A 19,213-nucleotide genomic window follows, 5' to 3' on the forward strand; every position below is an offset into this window, starting at 1 on the left:
TTAAACTCAAGCCCAGTTATAGGGGTTATTATCAGCAGAAATAAAGCACGATTTCCATAGTGAACATGATTCAGTCCTGGATGTGATTAACAGCAGCAAAAACAGCAGAATCCAAACCGCTGCAATTAGTTGTGAACTCGCTGGTGTCTGAGCAGAGAGCATGACTGACCGAATCCCTTCCCACTCACGGAGCAGGTCAATGGGCTCTCCAGTGTGAACTCGTTGGTGTTTCAATAGGCGGAGTGACTTGAGTGAATCGCTTCCCACTCACAGAGCAGGTGAATGGTCTCTCCGCAATGTAAGTACGTGGTGCGTCAACAGATCCTTTGTGCGTTCTAACTAACAATGTGAATAAGTCGGTGTGTCAGAAGATGGGATGACTGAAGTTATTCCTTCCCACACTCAATGCATGTGAACGGTCTCTCCCCCCGTGTGAACTCGCTTGTGTGTCTAGAGCTTGGATAACAGAGTGAATCCCTTCCTGCACACTGAGCAAGTGAATGGCCTCTCCCTGGTGTGAATGCATCACTAAATATCCAGCTGGGTTGGGTAATTGAATCCATTCCCACGGTTTCCCTGTGGTGCAGGTGTCCTTGTATCTCCAGGTTGGACGATCAGTTGAAGCCTCGTTTTTTTTCAGGCTGTGGAACTGGTTAAAGCTCTTTCCACAGTCAGTGCACTGGAACACTCTCACTCGGGTGTGTGTCTCAGTGCTTTTCCAGTCACACTGATGTTTAAAATCTTTTCCCACAGATGGAACAGGCAAATATTTCTCCTTCCACATTCAAAGACCGATGATATTCAGGTCCTGATGAATGGAGTGACTCTGTCAGATCTTGATGTGATGTTTGGTTTGATTGTAGCTAATACCATGTCTAATTAATTAGCAGGTTCGAGAGTCTAGTGTCAGCAACATTAATACCTTATTAAGAAATACAAGATGAGCAGATTCTCTGCCCAGTGCTATATCCATCAATCAGAGTAAATATGCAAGTCCCGTGTGTCCACAGTAAATGACACGGGGTCAGCCCGCTGGATGAAACCTCGGGCACCCTGAGCTTGATCTCCGATGTCTCCAGTCCTGACTGCTCCCTTACATCAGTCTCCCCTCACTTTTATACCTTGCAGTGATCCACCTCTGGCACCGGACTCTTCTTTGTCTTCTCTGCTCGGTTTTGGCAGGAAGCTGGGAAAAGACAGCTGGAATTTCTCTAATCTGTGATTTATAAGGACACTTTCCCTGGTTCCCAGCAGTTACTTTTCTTCAGTAATGTTCTCATTATCCCTAAACTCCCCTGCCTGCTGTTCATTATGTTATTTCTTATAGTTTCACAATTACCGGTATAAACATCATACATTATAATCTAATCTATTCTATTACTCACTCTGGTTTGAGCTTACATTGTGGTTACTAACAGACAAACCCTGTTCTTTCCCCTGATCTGATTACAGATTCCAACAGTGGGTTCAGTGAATGGAATGTCTTATCAGTGTTGCCATGGCGACCTGTCTGCAGTGAATTGATTGTTTGAGTTTCTAACTCAGACTAAACTTCTCTTTCCCATAATACATATTATATCAGACATTTTATGTCAATGTGTTTGCAACATGTTATCTTAATATCTCTAAAACCTACAAGGGGTTCAGATACACAAATCTTTAAAAGTGGGAGGACAAGTTGATAAAGTGGCTAAAAAGCACATGGGATCCTAGGTTTTATAAATAGGGATGTAGAGTACAAAAGAGCAGAAGTCATGTAAAACTGCACAAATCATTGGTTAGGCTGCAGTTCGAATATTGTCAGGTTTTGGGGATCTTATACCAGGAAGGATGTGGAGGCCATGGAGAGGTTGCAGAGAGATTCACTGAGATGATACCAGGGGAGATTGGAGAAACTGGGGCTCTTTTCATTAGAACAAAGGGGAATTGGAGATCTGAGGGAGATGTTCAAAGTTTGATCAGGTAAATGAGGAAAAATTATTTCCACCAGTCGGTGAGTCAGTAACTCAAGGGCATCAAATTCAAATCATCACCAAAAGGCTCAGACCCAGGGATGAACTATCGAGCACACTGTACAACAATGTTCACTGTCCCTCCACATCTGTGTCTAGGGGAGGAATTGATGGGTTTCTATCTTTGGGTTAAATGATGTTCTCATCGAGGTGATGGATGTCAGTGCCAGGGAATGGGGTATTCTGAGCACTGAGTGTCTGCTTGAAATACTCTTCAGTCAGGTACAGCATGGGTTAGTTACAGAGTAAAGCTCCCTCTACACTGTCCCATCAAACACTCCCAGGGTAGGTATAGCACAGGTTAGATACAGAGTAAAGCTCCTTCTACACTGTTTCATCAAACACTCCCAGGACTGGTACAGCACAGGTTACAGAGTAAAGTTCCCTCTACACTGTCCCGTCAAACACTCCCAGGGCAGGTACAGTATGGGTTAGATACAGAGTAAAGCTCCCTCTGCACTGTCCCATCACACACTCCCAGGGCAGGTACACTGACATGTTATCGATACCTTCCCTGGATATCAAGGCTAGGGGAGACGCTCTGGCAGGTATGGGGAGCTGGGACTTGTCCATGAGAGTAACCGAAGGTATGAGAACTGAAATAATCTAGAGTTAGAAAGGAGAAAAGGTCCCAAAATGGAGCAGTTTATAACAGGACATCAATTCGTCTCCTCTTAGAGAAATCAAGGAGCTAACACACTATGTGCTTGAAACAAACCTAATCTATTTTGACAGATAGAAAAATATTAAACTCCAGCCCAGTTATGCGGGTTATTAACATGAGTAGAAACAAACGCGAAATGCCAGAATGAACATGGTTCAGTCCTGGATGTGATTATCATCATCAGAGGCGGTCCCTCGAACGAGGATGACTTGCTTCTACACCAAAAGCGATGAGTTCGCAAATGTTTCAATGAAGTACCCGATATTCTAATCCTGAACTCCAAGGATGGAAGATGCCTGTGCATGGATTTTTTAACGTGTGGTGACAGAGCTAGGTCTTTATCTAGTGGATAGGGTTAACCAGGATGACTGGAGACCTGCTCTGCTGCACGGACCGAGTGCACACACATATCGCAGTGTGGGATGTATTTACCAATACCAATAACGGCAGAATCCAACCACTGCAGTCACTTGTGAACTCGCTGGTGTCTCAAAAGGGTGGATGACCGAGTGAATCCTTTCCCACACACAGAGCAGGTGAATGGCTTCTCCCCTGTGTGAACTCGCTGATGTGTCAGCAGGTTGGATGACTGAGTGAATCTTTTCCCACACACGGAGCAGGTGAATGGCTTCTCCCCTGTGTGAACTCGCTGGTGTGTCAGCAAATGGGATGACAGAGCAAATCCCTTCCCACATACGGGACAGGTGAATGGCCACTCCCCAGTATGAACTCGCTGGTGAGTCAGCAGGTGGGATGACTGAGTAAAATCCTTCCCACACACAGAGCAGGTGAACGGCCTCTCCCCAGTGTGAACTCGCTGGTGTGTCCTAAGATCCCTTGTGCTTATAAAGCTCTTTTCACAGTCAGAACATTTAAACGGTCTCTTATCAGTGTGAACAAGTTGGTGTGAAGTGAGGCTGGATGACAGAGTGAATCCTTTCCCACACACGGAGCAGATGAACGGTCTCTCTCCAGTGTGAAGTCGCTTGTGTGTCAGCAGATAGGATGGCCAAGAAAATCCCTTCCCACACATGGTGCAGGTGAACGGCCTCTCCCCGGTGTGACTGCGTCGATGGGCTTCCAGCTGGGACGGGAAATTGAATCCCTTCCCACAGTCCCCACATTCCCACGGTTTCTCCGTGGTGCGGGTGTCCTTGTGACTCTCCAGGTTGGACGATCAGTTGAAGCCTCGTCCACACACAGAACATGTGAATGATTTCTCCTCGCTGTGAATGGTGCGATGTTTTTTCAGGCTGTGTAACTGGTTAAAGCTCTTTCCACAGGCAGTGCACTGGAACACTCTCACTCGGGTGTGTGTGTCTCGGTGCTTCTCCAGTCACACTGACGTTTGAAATCTTTTCCCACAGACACAACAGGCAAACATTTCTCCTTCCACGGAGGCCGATGATATTCAGGTCCTGATGAATCGAGTGACTGTCAGATCTTGATGTGATGTTTGGTTTCAGTTTCCTGTCTGCAAATCCTACCCTTATAATACCCTGTAAAAGGAGTTTACAAAAGTCATTACTGTAAGTACAGAATAGAAATTCAGAACAGACAGTTCTATTTTCTATTGAACATTCTTTCCTTCTAGTGTGTGATTTTATTATATAAACTTAATCTGTGAACCTTGACCATAACGTTCCAAGAATCCTATTGATTTGGGGAATGGAAAAAACACCCCAGTATTGATAAATGCATCCTCTAACATCTCCAACTGAGCTAACCTGCATTAACTACGTCTAGTATTTGTGTCAGCTGTGTCTTAGTTGTTAGCACCCTCACCTCTGAGTGACAAGGATGTGGATTCAAGCCCCACTCCAGAACTGAGCAGAAAAATCTAGTCTGACACTCCAGTGCAGTGCTGAAGGAGCGCTGCACTGTCGGATGTGCCGTCTTTTGGATGAGACGTTAAAACGAGGCCCTTACTGCTCTCGCAGTTGGACGGAAAAGATCGCATGGCACTATTTCAAGCGGAACACGGGAGTTATCCCTGATGTCCTGACCAATATTTATTCCTCAATCAACATAAGTAAAACAGATTATCTAGTCATTATCACATTGCAAATTATCTGCCGCGTTTCCTGCATTATAACAGTGACTACATTTCAAGAAGTACTTCATTGGCTGTAAGGTCCGGTGGTTGTGAAAAGTGCTAAATAAATATAAGTCTTTTTCTTTTTCTTTTCTGTATGTCTTTTATTTTTTACTTTCTCCCATTGTGGCTTCTTTTGTCTTCTATCAGTTCCTCACCTCTCGTTCCCCACCCAACTTTACAGTTCATTTCTTGTGTACTCACTTCTTTCCCTCACTCTATCCCTCCCTATAAGCTGTCCATCCGCCATAGCTCCCAGTTCTGAAGAAGTGCTCTCCCTGAACTGTCACCGTTTCTATATCCTTTATAGACAACGACATCTTGGATTTATATAGCGCCTTTAACACTATAAAATGGCCATGGTGCTTCACAAGATCATCAGAAAACATAGGAACTTAAGAATTAGGAGCAGGAGTAGGCCATTCAGCCCCTTGAGCCTGCTCCACCATTTAATGAGATCATAGCTGATCTTCTACCTCAACTCCACTTTCCTTCACTATCCCCATATCCCGATTCCCTTAATATTCAGAAGTTTATCGATCTCTGTCTTGAATATATCAAAGACTGAGCCTCCACAGCCCTCTGGGGTAGAGAATTCCAAAAATTCACCACCCTCTGATTGAAGTAGTTTCTCCTCATCTCAGTCCTAAATGGCCGACCCTTTATTGGGAGACTGTGACCCTGGTTCTGGACTCCCCAGCCACAGGAATCATCCTCCCTGCACATACCCTGTCAAGCCCTGTAAGAGTTTTGTATGTTTCAATGAAATCACCGCTCATTCTTCCAAACTCTAGACAGTCTAAATATCGAATTGAAAATAAGGATGAGAATTTTAAAATTGAGGCTTCATGCCCAGTCACCATTTCTTCTTCCTTTACCAACGCTCCCTCACCACTCACCATTTCTCCTACATTTTTTGAAATAGTTAAAAGATTTTTAAAAATCTTTGAAGGTGGCAGGACAGGTTAACAAAGCAGTTAAAAAAGCATAAAGGATCCTGGGCTTTATAAATAGAGGCAGAGTACTAAAGCCAGGAAGTTATTCTAAACCGATATAAAACACTAGTTCGACCCCAGCTGGAGGATTGTGTCCAATTCTGGGCACACTTTAGGAAGGATGCAAAAGCTTTGGCGGTGGTACAGAAGAGATTTACTAGAATGGTTCCAGGGATGAGGGACTTGTTATGTGGAGCGACTGGAGAAGCTGGGATTGTTCTCCTTGGAGCAGAGAAGGCTAAGAGCAGATTTGAAAGAGGTGTATAACATCATTAAGAGTTCAGATAGAATAAATAAAGGGAAACTGTTTCCAATGGCTGATAACCAGAGGGCACAGATTTGAGGTGCTTAGCAAAAACAGAAGTGATCTGAGAAAAAACATTTTCACGCAACGAGTGGTTAGGCTTTGGAATGCACCACCTGACGGGGCGGTGGATACAGATTAAATAGTAGCCTTCAAAAGTGAATTGGATAAATACTTGAAAGAGAAACAATTGCAGGGATTTGGGTAAGAGCGGGGGAGTGGGACTAACTGGATTGCTCTTCGAAAGAGCTGGTGCAGACTTGATGGGCTGAATGGCCGCCTTCTGTGCAGTAATATTCTAGGATTCTATGACTCTTTACAGACGTTCCCTGCTCAGTCATCGTTGCTCCTCCATTTACAGACGCTCCCTACTCATCACCATTGTTCATTCATTTACAGACACTACCTGCTCAGTCACCATTCCTCTTTTATTTACAGACGCTCCCTGCTCAGTCAGCATTGCTCCTTAATTTACAGACGTTCCCTGGTCCATTACTATTTCTCTTTGATTTACAGACGCTCCCTGAGAGTTTGAGCCGACACTGCGCATGTGCGGTCCGCTCCCTCGGCGGGAGGAGAATGTTCCCCGGTTTATATCCGGGCCCGGGGCCGCACTCGGTGTGTGTGAAGCCGGCGGGCGGGGGGGAGAATGTTCCCCGGTTTATATCCGGGCCCGGGGCCGCAATCCGGGTTGTTTCCCAGAATTTCTCGAACCCGCTCCCTGGAGCTCGCTCACCTCCCGCGTCACCGTCTGGCGCCGCTGCCCCTCTGCGTATGCTCAGCTCACGCTGCCCGGATGATTGACGGCCGCTCGGACCAATAGGAAGAGCGGGGGCGGGGCTGGAGGACCGAGCGGAGGGCGGTGGGTCCTCCAACCAATCAGAGTGCGAGGGCGGGGCTTGCGCCCCCCCCCCCCCCCCCCCCCCACAGTGGGCGGGGCTGAGCCCGGGTCTCCCTCACTGAGCATGCGCGGGCAGTGCGGGTTGCGGGAGGCGAAGCGGCGACAATGGGTGAGAGATGGGCGGAGGGAGGGAGCGGGTTAATAAACCCCGGGGGAGCGCGGGCTTCACACACACCGAGTGCGGGCCTCAGGCCCCGAACAACAACCTGCGTCTCCGGCCTTTCCCCGGGCGGGGGGCAGCTGCGGTGCTTTCTCCCGATGACAGGCCCCGAGGGACGGCCGCCATCTTGGGAGGCTGAGGGGGCAGCAGGGCGCATGCGCGGCCTTTCCCTGGGCCAGGAACCAGGAGGAGAGAATGTTGTGAATTTCTATCCTGGACTCACAGTCAGGGCTTTTGTAAACTGCTGTTCCAGGCTGTGAGAGAAGGGGAGCAGCATTTACAGGCCGCAAACTCACACCCAACATCACATCCAGGTCTGACACACTCACTCCATTCATCAGGGTCCCAATATCATCGGCCTTTCAATGTGGAAGGAGAAATATTTGTGCTGTCTGTGGGAAAAGATTTCAAACATCAGTGTGACTGGAAAAGCACCGACAGAGACACACCCGAGTGAGAGTGTTCCAGTGCATTGACTGTGGAAAGAGCTTTAACCAGTTGCACAGCCTGAAAAAACCGCACCATTCACAGCGGGGAGAAACCGTACACGTGTTACGTGTGTGGACGAGGCTTCAACTGATCATCCAACCTTGAGAGACACAAGGACACCCGCACCATGTAGAAACGATGGAAATGTGGGAACTGTGGGAATGGATTAAATTACCCGTCTGCTGGAAACTCATCGACACCTTCACACCGGGGAGAGGCCATTCAGTTGCTCTCATTGTCTAAAGACTTTCAAACAATCATCGAACCTGCTGAAACACCAGCAAATTCATGCTCGTGAGAGGCCGTTCACCTGCTCAGCGTGTGGAAAGGGATTTTGTCAATCCAACCACCTGCTGGCACACCAGCGAGTTCACACTGACGAGAAATTGTTTAGGAGTTCTCACTGTGCAAACACATTTGCTCACTCGTTCAACCAATTGAAACACCAGCAAGTGCACACCAGGGAGAGGTCATTCACCTGCTCTGCATGTGGGAAGGATTCACTTGTTCATCTAACCGGCTGACACATAAAAGCAAGTTCACACTGGGAAAAGACTGTTCTCAGGCTTCGTGTGTGGGATGAGATTCACTCATTCATACAAACTCAGGACACTGCAGCTTGTTCACACTGATAAGAGACCTCTTAAATGTTCCGAATGTGAGAAGTGCTTTAAAAGCACAAAGGATCTGCTGACACACCAGCGAAATTCACACTGGGAAGCTGTTCACCTGCCCCAAGTGTGCAAAGGGTTTCACTAATTTATCCAACCTGCTGAAGTACCAGCGAGCTCACAAGTGAGTACAGGGGTTGGATTCTGCTGTTATTGTTGTTAATCATATCCAGGACTGAACCATGTTCATTCTGGTTGTTGAAGCTTGCTAAAGCTGCTGTTAGTAATCCCTCTCACTGGGGCGCCGAAAATCTGGAAGCTCCGCTAAGCCTGGCGGAGCTGACCGGTGCCCTCGCCCGGCTCTCGAGGGGAAAATCCCCGGGGCTGGACGGGCTGACCGTGGAGTTCCACAGGGCGTTCTGGGACGTCCTGGGGAGCGACTACGCGCGGGTCCTGGGGGAAAGTCTGGCGACCGGGGAGATGCCCCTCTCTTGGCGCAGGGCAGTCATCGTCCTGCTGCCTAAGAAGGGCGATCTCCGCCTCCTTAAGAACTGGCGCCCGGTCTCCCTCCTCAGCACGGACTACAAAATCTTCGCCAGGGCGATGTCTGCTCGCCTTGGTGCCGTGCTGGACCACATGATCCACCCCGACCAGTCATACATGGTCCCGGGCCGGACAATCCACGACAACATCCATCTGGTCCGGGACCTCATCCATTGTTCCTAGGAGGCTGGTCTGTCGGTCGCCTTCCTATCCCTCGACCAAGAGAAGGCGTTCGACAGGGTGGATCACGACTATCTGCTCGGAACTCTGCGCGCTTTCGGGTTCGGGACGCATTTCGTCGCCCGGATCCGACTTTTGTACGCCGCCGCGGAGTGTCTGATTAAGGTTAACGGGTCCTTGACGGCGCCCCTTCGCTTTAGGAGAGGGGTGCGCCAGGGATGCCCCATGTCCGGCCAGTTATACGCCGTTTGCGTGGAGCCTTTCCTGCGCCTCTTGCGGACGAGGTTGACGGGACTGGCTCTGCAAGGGCCGGGCGTGGAGGTCGTCCTCTCGGCTTACGCCGATGACGTGCTCCTCGCGGTAGAGGATCCCGCTGACCTGCGGAGGATGCGTGAGTGCCAGGAGATTTACTCGGCCGCGTCCTCCGCCAGGATCAACTGGGAGAAATGTTCCGGACTCCTGGTGGGTCAGTGGCGGGTGGACTCCCTGCCGGAGGAGCTCAGGCCTTTTGCCTGGAGCACGACCCATCTCCTCTATCTGGGAGTCTACCTTAGCCCCGACGAGGAAGCCTGGCCGGCGAACTGGCAGGAGCTGGAGGCCAAGGTCGCCGCTCGCCTAGGGCGCTGGACAGGACTGCTCCGAGTGCTGTCCTACAGGGGTCGAGCGCTAGTCATAAACCAGCTGGTGGCCGCAATGCTGTGGTACCGGCTGGTCACTTTGACCCCTCCCCCTGCGTTTGTCGCCAAGATACAGAAGAAGCTGGTGGACTTCTTCTGGAACAACAGGAAGCACTGGGTCTCTGTCGCGGTCTTGAGTCTCCCGCTTGAGGAGGGCGGTCAGTCGTTGGTGTGCGTCAGCGCCCAGCTCGCGACTTTCCGTCTTCAGACCCTGCAGAGATACCTTTACGTCGAGCCCCCTCCTAGGTGGTGTGCTCTGGCGAGGTATTTCTTCCGCCAGCAGCTCGACCTCAATTATGACACGCAGCTCCTGTTTGTGAACTTGGGGGGTGCCAGGACCGCCCTCCGGGAGCTGCCTGTCTTTTACAGGGAACTCATCAGGGTCTGGAACAAAGTCTCCACCAAGCGCAGCTCTCCGCCGGCTGGAGTGGCGGCCGTCCTGCAGGAGCCGCTGCTCGGGAATCCGTACCTCCACGGCCGAGGCTTCATGTGGCGGTCGGAAGAGAGGGCTGTGGCTGGTGAGGTGACCAGGGTCAGGGACCTGCTCGATGGCGGAGGAGCGGGCTGGATGGCGCCAGTCACGCTGGCGCGGCGCCTAAATTCTGCCAACGTCCGCCGCGCGGCCGATGCCATCGAGTCGCTAAAAACAGCTCTGGGCCCTGACTCCGTTAGGTGTATCGAGGAGGCTCAAGCACGTGGGGAGATCCCGTCCGAACTGACCCCCGTCCGGACGGAATTCCTCATCGGCGCCAAACCCCGGAACCTCCCTCGGGGGCCGGCGCCTCACAACTTGAGCCGCCTCGGGGAAATCCCCTCCGTGCCTTTCAGTTCCGCGCGGAGGGGTTTCCTGTACGGGCTGCTCCTGCACACCCTCAACTTTGCCATCCTCGCCGGCCGTCCGGACACGCCATGGCGCACCATCTTGCCGTCCGGAGGAGGCGGGGGTCCCCGATGGAGGGCACTCTACGCAGGGGTCCTCCCACTATTCATCGGGGACTTGGCCTGGAGGGTGGTGCACGGAGCAGTGCCGTGCAACAAATTTTTAAGCCGGTTCACGGACTCCCAGGCCGCCTGCAATTTCTGCGGTCTGGAGGAGTCCGTGTTCCATGTTTTTATTGAGTGCACGAGGTTGCAGCCCCTGTTCCATTATTTGAAGGGGCTGCTCCTGAAATTCTGGCTGCACTTCAGTCCCACTCTCCTGATCTTTGGGCACCCTGTGCGGAGGGGAGCGGGTAGGTCCGAAGGCCTCCTCGTAGGACTGCTCCTGGGCACGGCCAAGGGTGCCATCAGCCGGTCCAGGCAGCGGGCGGTCGAGGGGGTCGTTCAACCTGACTGCCTGCCTCTCTTCCGCTCTTACATCCGGTCCAGGGTGTCCTTGGAGATGGAGCACGCGGTGTCCACCGGTACGCTCGCGGCCTTCCGCGAGAGGTGGGCACCGGAGGGACTGGAGTGCATCATCACGCCCGGCAACCAAATTTTAATTTGATTTTACGTTTTAAAGTTAATTTGTTTTAATTGCCGGTGCTTTTAGTGTCCCCTTCCCTTTTATAGGGGGCACTGGGGAAAAATTGTGATTTTAGTGCCCAAAAAAAAACAAAAAAAAAAAGAAAAAACACAAAAAAAAACACAAAAAAGGGGGGAAAAAAAATGGGCCTTGTAAATGTCTGGAGTGTCACCCAGGTCGGGTGGCACCGTTTAATGTTTTATGTTTTCACAGATAAACTCAAAAGAGTTTCACTTGTTCATCTAACCGGCTGACACATAAAAGCAAGTTCACACTGGGAAAAGACTGTTCTCAGGCTTCGTGTGTGGGATGAGATTCACTCATTCATACAAACTCAGGACACTGCAGCTTGTTCACACTGATAAGAGACCTCTTAAATGTTCCGAATGTGAGAAGTGCTTTAAAAGCACAAAGGATCTGCTGACACACCAGCGAAATTCACACTGGGAAGCTGTTCACCTGCCCCAAGTGTGCAAAGGGTTTCACTAATTTATCCAACCTGCTGAAGTACCAGCGAGCTCACAAGTGAGTACAGGGGTTGGATTCTGCTGTTATTGTTGTTAATCATATCCAGGACTGAACCATGTTCATTCTGGTTGTTGAAGCTTGCTAAAGCTGCTGTTAGTAATCCCTCTCACTGGGCTGGAGTTTAATCTGTATCAATTTCCACTAAATGAGCTTGGTGCCCCACACACGCAGTATGTCGGGTCCTTGATGTCTCGACAATAAGAACATAAGAATTAGGAATAGGAGTAGGCCATCCAGCCCCTCGAGCCTGCTCCGCCATTCAATAAGATCATGACTAATCTGGCCATGGACTCGGCTCCACTTACCCGCCCTCTCCCCGTAACCCTTAATTCCCTTATTGGTTAAAAATCTATCTATCTGTGACTTGAATACATTCAATGAGCTAGCCTCAACTGCTTCCTTGGGCAGAGAATTACACAGATTCATAACCCTCTGGGAGAAGAAATTCCTTCTCAACTCGGTTTTAAATTGGCTCCCCCGTATTGTGAAGCTGTGCCCCCTAATTCTAGTCTCCCCTACCAGTGGAAACAACCTCTCTGCCTCTATCTTGTCTATCCCTTTCATGATTTTAAATGTTTCTATAAGATCACCCCTCATCCTTCTGAACTCCAAGGAGTAAAGACACAGTCTACTCAATCCATCATCATAAGGTAACCCCCTCATCTCCGGAATCAGCCTAGTGAATCGTCTCTGTACCCCCTCCAAAGCCAGTATATCCTTCCTTAAGTAAGGTGACCAAAACTGCACGCAGTACTCCAGGTGCGGCCTTACCAATACCCTATACAGTTGCAGCAGGACCTCCCTGCTTTTGTACTCCATCCCTCTCGCAATGAAGGCCCACATTTCATTCGCCTTCCTGATTACCTGCAAACTAACTTTTTGGGATTCATGCACAAGGACCCCCAGGTCCCTCTGCACCTCAGCATGTTGTAATTTCTCCTCATTCAAATAATATTCCCTTTTACTGTTTTTTTTCCCAAGGTGGATGACCTCACACTTTCTGACATTGTATTCCATCTGCCAAACCTTAGCCCATTCGCTTAACCTATCCAAATCTCTCTGCAGCCTCTCTGTGTCCTCTACACAACCCGCTTTCCCACTAATCTTTGTGTCATCTGCAAATTTTGTTACACTACACTCTGTCCCCTCTTCCAGGTCATCTATGTATATTGTAAACAGTTGTGGTCCCAGCACCGATCCCTGTGGCACACCACTAACCACAGATTTCCAACCCGAAAAGGACCCATTTATCCCGACTCTCTGCTTTCTGTTCGCCAGCCAATTCTCTATCCATGCTAATACATTTCCTCTGACTCCGCGTACCTCTATCTTCTGCAGTAACCTTTTGTGTGGCACCTTATCGAATACCTTTTGGAAATCTAAATACACCACATCCATCGGTACACCTCTATCCACCATGCTTGTTATATCCTCAAAGAATTCCAGTAAATTAGTTAAACATGATTTCCCCTTCATGAATCCATGCTGCGTCTGCTTGATTGCACTATTCCTATCTAGATGTCCCGCTATTTCTTCCTTAATGATAGTTTCAAGCATTTTTCCCCCTACAGATGTTAAACTAACCGGCCTATAGTTACCTGCCTTTTGTCTGCCCCCTTTTTTTAAACAGAGGCGTTACATTAGCTGCTTTCCAATCCGCTGGTACCTCCCCAGAGTCCAGAGAATTTTGGTAGATTATAACGAATGCATCTGCTATAACTTCCGGCATCTCTTTTAATACCCTGTGATGCATTTCATCAGGACCAGGGGACTTGTCTACCTTGAGTCCCATTAGCCTGTCCAGCACTACCCCCCTAGTGATAGTGATTGTCTCAAGGTCCTCCCTTCCCACATTCCTGTGACCAGCAATTTTTGGCATGGTTTTTGTGTCTTCCACTGTGAAGACCGAAGCAAAATAATTGTTTAAGGTCTCAGCCATTTCCACATTTCCCATTATTAAATCCCCCATCTCATCTTCTAAGGGACCAACATTTATTTTAGTCACTCTTTTCCGTTTTATATATCTGTAAGAGCTTTTACTATCTGTGTTTATGTTTTGCGCAAGTTTACCTTCGTAATCTATCTTTCCTTTCTTTATTGCTTTTTTAGTCATTCTTCGCTATTTAAAATTTTCCCAATCCTCTAGTTTCCCACTAACCTTGGCCACCTTATACGCATTGGTCTTTGATTTGATACTCTCCTTTATTTCCTTGGTTATCCACGGCTGGTTATCCCTTCTCTTACCGACCTTTTTCACTGGAATATATTTTTGTTGCGCACTATGAAAGAGCTCCTTAAAAGTCCTCCACTGTTCCTCAATTGTGCCACCGTTTAGTCTGTGTTTCCAGTCTACTTTAGCCAACTCTGCCCTCATCCACTGTAGTCCCCTTTGTTTAAGCATAGTACGCTCGTTTCTGACACAACTTCCTCACCCTCAATCTGTATTACAAATTCAACCATACTGTGCTCACTCATTCCGAGAGGATCTTTTACTAGGAGATCGTTTATTTTTCCTGTCTCATTACACAGGACCAGATCTAAGATAGCTTGCTCCCTTGTAGGTTCTGTAACATACTGTTGTAAGAAACAATCCCGTATGCATTCTATGAATTCCTCCTCCAGGCTACCCCGTGCGCTTTGAGTTGACCAATCGATATGTAGGTTAAAATCCCCCATGACTACTGCCGTTCCTTTTTCACATGCCTCCATTATTCCCTTGATTATTGCCTGCCCCACCGTGATGTTATTATTTGTGGGCCTATAAACTACGCCCACCAGTGACTTTTTCCCCTTACTATCTCTAATCTCCACCCATAATGATTCAACATTTTGTTCATTCGAGCCAATATCGTCTCTCACAACTGCCCTGATATCATCCTTTATTAACAGAGCTACCCCACCTCCTTTCCCTTCTTGTCTATCTTTCCGAATCGTCAGATACCCCTGTATGTTTAATTCCCAGTCTTGGCCACCCTGCAACCATGTTTCTGTAATGGCCACCAAATCATACCCATTTGTAATGATTTGTGCCGTCAACTCATTTACTTTATTTCGAATACTGCGTGCATTTAGGTAGAGTGTTTTAATCCTAGTTTTTAAACCATGATTTTTAGTTTTGACCCCTCCTGCAGCCCCTTTATATTCAGTGGCCCTTTTTGTTTTTTGCCTTGGGTTTCTCTGCCCTCCACTTTTACTCATCTCCTTTCTGTCTTTTGCTTATGTCTCCTTTTTGTTTCCCTCTGTTTCCCTGCATTGGTTCCCATCCCCCTGCCATATTAGTTTAACTCCTCCCCAACAGCACTAGCAAACACTACCCCTGGGACATTGGTTCTGGTCCTGCCCAGGTGCAGACCGTCCGGTTTGTACTGGTCCCACCTCCCCCAGAACCTGTCCCAATGCCCCAGGAATTTGAATCCCTCCCTGCTACACCACTGCTCAAGCCACGTATTCATCTGTGCTATCCTGTGATTCCTACTCTGACTAGCACGTGGCACTGGTAGCAAAACGAGATTACTACTTTTGAGGTCCTACTTTTTAATTTAGCTCCTAGCTCCTTAAATTCGTCTCGTAGGACCTCATCCCTTTTTTTACCTATGTCGTTGGTACCAATGTACACCATGACAACTGGCTGTTCTCCCTCCCTTTTTACAATGTCCTGCACCCGCTCCGAGACATCCTTGACCCTTGCAACCAGAGAGGCAACATACCATCCTGGAGTCTCGGTTGCGGCCGCAGAAACGCCTATCTATTCCCTTACAATTGAATCCGCTATCACTATCACTCTCCCACTCTTTTTCCTGCCCTCCTGTGCTGATTGAGCATTTGTTACAAACTGTGTGGAATCCATCTGAGAACTGAGTTCCCACAACTTTTTAAAAGATGGATCTACAAGATGTCTAAATCTGACATCATACAATTTTCTGTTCTATCACACGGTCCACTTCAACCATCCAAGGCAATGAGTCCCTGTAATATTGTATCTTAACCTGTTTAAACTGTTATTGTCACAGAGCAAAGCAGCATTGTTACTTTAACATCAATTTAGTCAAACTCAATGGGCAATCCAATCTCCAAAGGGAAACATCTCCTTTAAGCTGACGGTGTCGGCAGTTCTGCAGCTCATTTCTCACAGTGAGCGAGTCAGAATGAGGAGTTTTAACAACAGCCCATGTTTCACAAAGGGAGACTTCACCAGACCAAAGGACACTGGTGGCGTTTAATGGGCTGTTTGTGTCACTGGGCTACAGGAAGCTATTTTTAACAGAAGGAAAGCTTCTGTTCATGGTGAACTCTCACCCCAACTTCTCTCTCTCTCTCTATTTATGGACACTGCTGTAGTAATTGCTCCTCTGACCTGTCCTCTCTTGTCCCTCCTACACCCGAATACACTGCCCTACACAATCTCCCTCCCCCTACATCCTCACTGTGCTGGAACCCACACCAGTCTCCCCATCTGCTCCTTGTTCTCTCCCTGGATCCTGAAACTACTGAACTCACTCTTCCCCTCCTGAAGTTTACAGGCTCTAAACCTGAAGCTTGGTGGCCCTCAGTCCCTACTCCTTGACTTACCTCCCCTTCTGTCCTCCTCTTTCCCCCTTGGTTGTGTTCCACACTCTGGGCCTTGGCCCTTCCCCGGGGATTCTCAGTATGAACAGGGGGATGTGTGTTGAGACAGGATGTTCCAGCTCTCCACCTTTAAAGGGACAAGGAGAGGACCCGCTGGGCTGAATGGCCCTGCTTTATGACATCACTGCAGTGCCGAGCAACCAACCTCCCTGAGCCCTGCTCATTATGGGCTGGGTTGAGCTCAGTGCTGTTACAGGAAGGGAAACAGGAGCAGGATTCAACCTGTGTGGAGCCCAGGATTAATGGGGAGAGGTACAGGATCAATTTATACCTTATTGAGTGAGAACTGTCATTATCCCGGACACTCCCTGTCCCTCAGTATCTGTGTCGGGGAGAGACCGATGGGTTCACTCTGTATCTAACCCGTGCTGTGTCCGACTGGAGAGTGTTTGATGCTGGCACAAGGTGCTCAGCTCTATGAGCACAACATTTAACCCAAAGATGATCTGATAAACCCATCAGCTTCTCCCCTGGACACAGATCCTGAAGGACAGGGAGTGTCTCTAATATTTTGGCCAGTATCCTTGATCAAATTTAAACACCTTACTCACATCTCCTTTTTCTTTTATTCGTTCATGGAATGTTGTCGTTGCCTCTCACCTCATTCATTCTTAAATCCAGAGCATTTCGGCCTAGTCTGTTCAATCTCTCTTCATAGGATAATCTCCCCAATCCAGGAATCAGTCTTGTGAACCTTCGTTGCACTCCCTCTGTGGTAAGTTTATCTTTCCTTGGGTAAGGAGACCAAAACTGTACACAATACTCCAGGTGCAGTCTCACCAGGGCCCGATATAATTGCAATAAGATGTCCTTACTCTTGTATTCAAATCCTTTTGTAATAAAGGCCAACATACCCCTGGTTGGGTTCAGTTCTACACTCACTGGTTGCCCTCCTTAAAGACGCTTTTACTCTTGTACTGCAATTATAGGGCCCTGGTGAGACCACACCTGGTGTATTGTGTACAGTTTAGGTCTCTTTACCTAAGGAAGGAAATACTTGCCATAGAGGGAGTGCAACGAAGGTTCACCAGACTGATACCTGGGATAGGGGATTGTCCAACAAGGAGAGATTGAATAGACGAGGCATATATTCTCTAGAGTTTAAAAGAATGAGAGGTAATATTGAAACACACAAAATTATTACAGGGCTTGACAGGGTTGATGCAAGGAGGATGTTTCTTCTGGCTGGGGAGTCCAGAACCAGGGTTCACAGAATAAGGGGTCGGCCATTTTGGACAAATGAGAAACTTCTTCACTCAGTTGGTGGTGAAGCTTTGGAATTCTCTAGAAACATAGAAACATAGAAAATAGGTGCAGGAGTAGGCCATTCGGCCCTTCGAGCCTGCACCGCCATTCAATGAGTTCATGGCTGAACATGCAACTTCAGTATACCATTCCTGCTTTCTTGCCATACCCCTTGATCCCCCTAGTAGTAAGGACTACATCTAACTCCTTTTTGAATATATTTAGTGAATTGGCCTCAACAACTTTCTGTGGTAGAGAATTCCACAGGTTCACCACTCTCTGGGTGAAGAAGTTTCTTCTCATCTCGGTCCTAAATGGCTTACCCCTTATCCTTAGACTGTGACCCCAGGTTCTGGACTTACCCAACATTGGGAACATTCTTCCTGCATCTAACCTGTCTAAACCCATCAGAATTTTAAACGTTTCTTTCAGGTCCCCTCTCATTCTTCTGAACTCCAATGAATACAAGCCCAGTTGATTTAGTCTTTCTTGATAGGTCAGTCCCGCCATCCCGGGAATCAGTCTGGTGAACCTTCGCTGCACTCCCTCAATAACAAGAATGTCCTTCCTCAGGTTAGGAGACCAAAACTGTACACAATACTCCAGGTGTGGCCTCACCAAGGCCCTGTACAACTGTAGCAACACCTCCCTGCCCTTGTACTCAAATCCCCTCGCTATGAAGACCAACATGCCATTTGCTTTCTTAACCGCCTGCTGTACCTGCATGCCAACCTTCAATGACTGATGTACCATGACACCCAGGTCTTGTTGCACCTCCCCTTTTCCTAATCTGTCACCATTCAGATAATAGTCTGTCTCTCTGTTTTTACCACCAAAGTGGACAACCTTACATTTATCCACATTATACTTCATCTGCCATGCATTTGCCCACTCACCTAACCTATCCAAGTCGCTCTGCAGCCTCATAGCATCCTCCTCGCAGCTCACACTGCCACCTAACTTAGTATCATCCGCAAATTTGGAGATACTATGTTTAATCCCCTCGTCTAAATCATTAATGTACAGTGTAAACAGCTGGGGCCCCAGCACAGAACCTTGCAGTACCCCACTACTCACTGCCTGCCATTCTGAAAAGTACCCATTTACTTCTACTCTTTGTTTCCTGTCTGACAACCATTTCTCAATCCATGTCAGCACACTACCCCTAATCCCATGTGCTTTAACTTTACACATTAATCTCTTGTGTGGAACCTTGTCGAAAGCCTTCTGAAAGTCCAAATATACCACATCAAATGGTTCTCCCTTGTCCACTCTACTGGAAACATCCTCAAAAAATTCTAGAAGATTTGTCAAGCATGATTTCCCATTCACAAATCCATGCTGACTTGGACCTATCATGTCACCTCTTTCCAAATGCGCTGCTATGACATCCTTAATAATTGATTCCATCATCTTACCCACTACCGATGTCAGGCTGACCGGTCTATAATTCCCTGTTTTCTCTCTCCCTCCTTTTTTAAAAAGTGGGGTTACATTGGCTACTCTCCACTCGATAGGAACTGATCCAGAGTCAATGGAATGTTGTAAAATGACTGTCAATGCATCCGCTATTTCCAAGGCCACCTCCTTAAGTACTCTGGGATGCAGTCCATCAGGCCCTGGAGATTTATAGGCCTTCAATCCCATCAATTTCCCCAACACAATTTCTCGACTAATAA

The 19,213-nt window shown here is 48.1% G+C and overlaps 2 protein-coding genes across 2 annotated transcripts in view; one reads left to right on the forward strand and one right to left on the reverse strand.

The window, feature by feature from the left end:
• On the reverse strand, positions 1-6,843 carry LOC139273398 (zinc finger protein 239-like). Its single transcript, XM_070890266.1, has 2 exons — positions 6,807-6,843; positions 1-4,175 (listed from the first exon to the last, which is right to left on the reverse strand). Exon 2 carries the CDS (start codon positions 3,707-3,709, stop codon positions 3,143-3,145), a length of 567 nt encoding a protein of 188 aa, XP_070746367.1. The 5' UTR covers positions 3,710-4,175; positions 6,807-6,843; the 3' UTR covers positions 1-3,142.
• A 4,657-nt stretch (positions 6,844-11,500) lies between these two features.
• Positions 11,501-19,213, forward strand: part of LOC139273397 (zinc finger protein ZFP2-like) — a 28,081-nt gene continuing 20,368 nt past the window's right edge. Inside the window, exon 1 of the mRNA XM_070890265.1 lies at positions 11,501-11,660. The gene's annotated coding sequence lies outside the window, so the exon portion shown is untranslated. The remainder of the gene's footprint in view (positions 11,661-19,213) is intronic.

This window comes from Pristiophorus japonicus, chromosome 9, assembly GCF_044704955.1.
Source record: "Pristiophorus japonicus isolate sPriJap1 chromosome 9, sPriJap1.hap1, whole genome shotgun sequence".
Classification (NCBI taxonomy): domain Eukaryota; kingdom Metazoa; phylum Chordata; class Chondrichthyes; family Pristiophoridae; genus Pristiophorus; species Pristiophorus japonicus.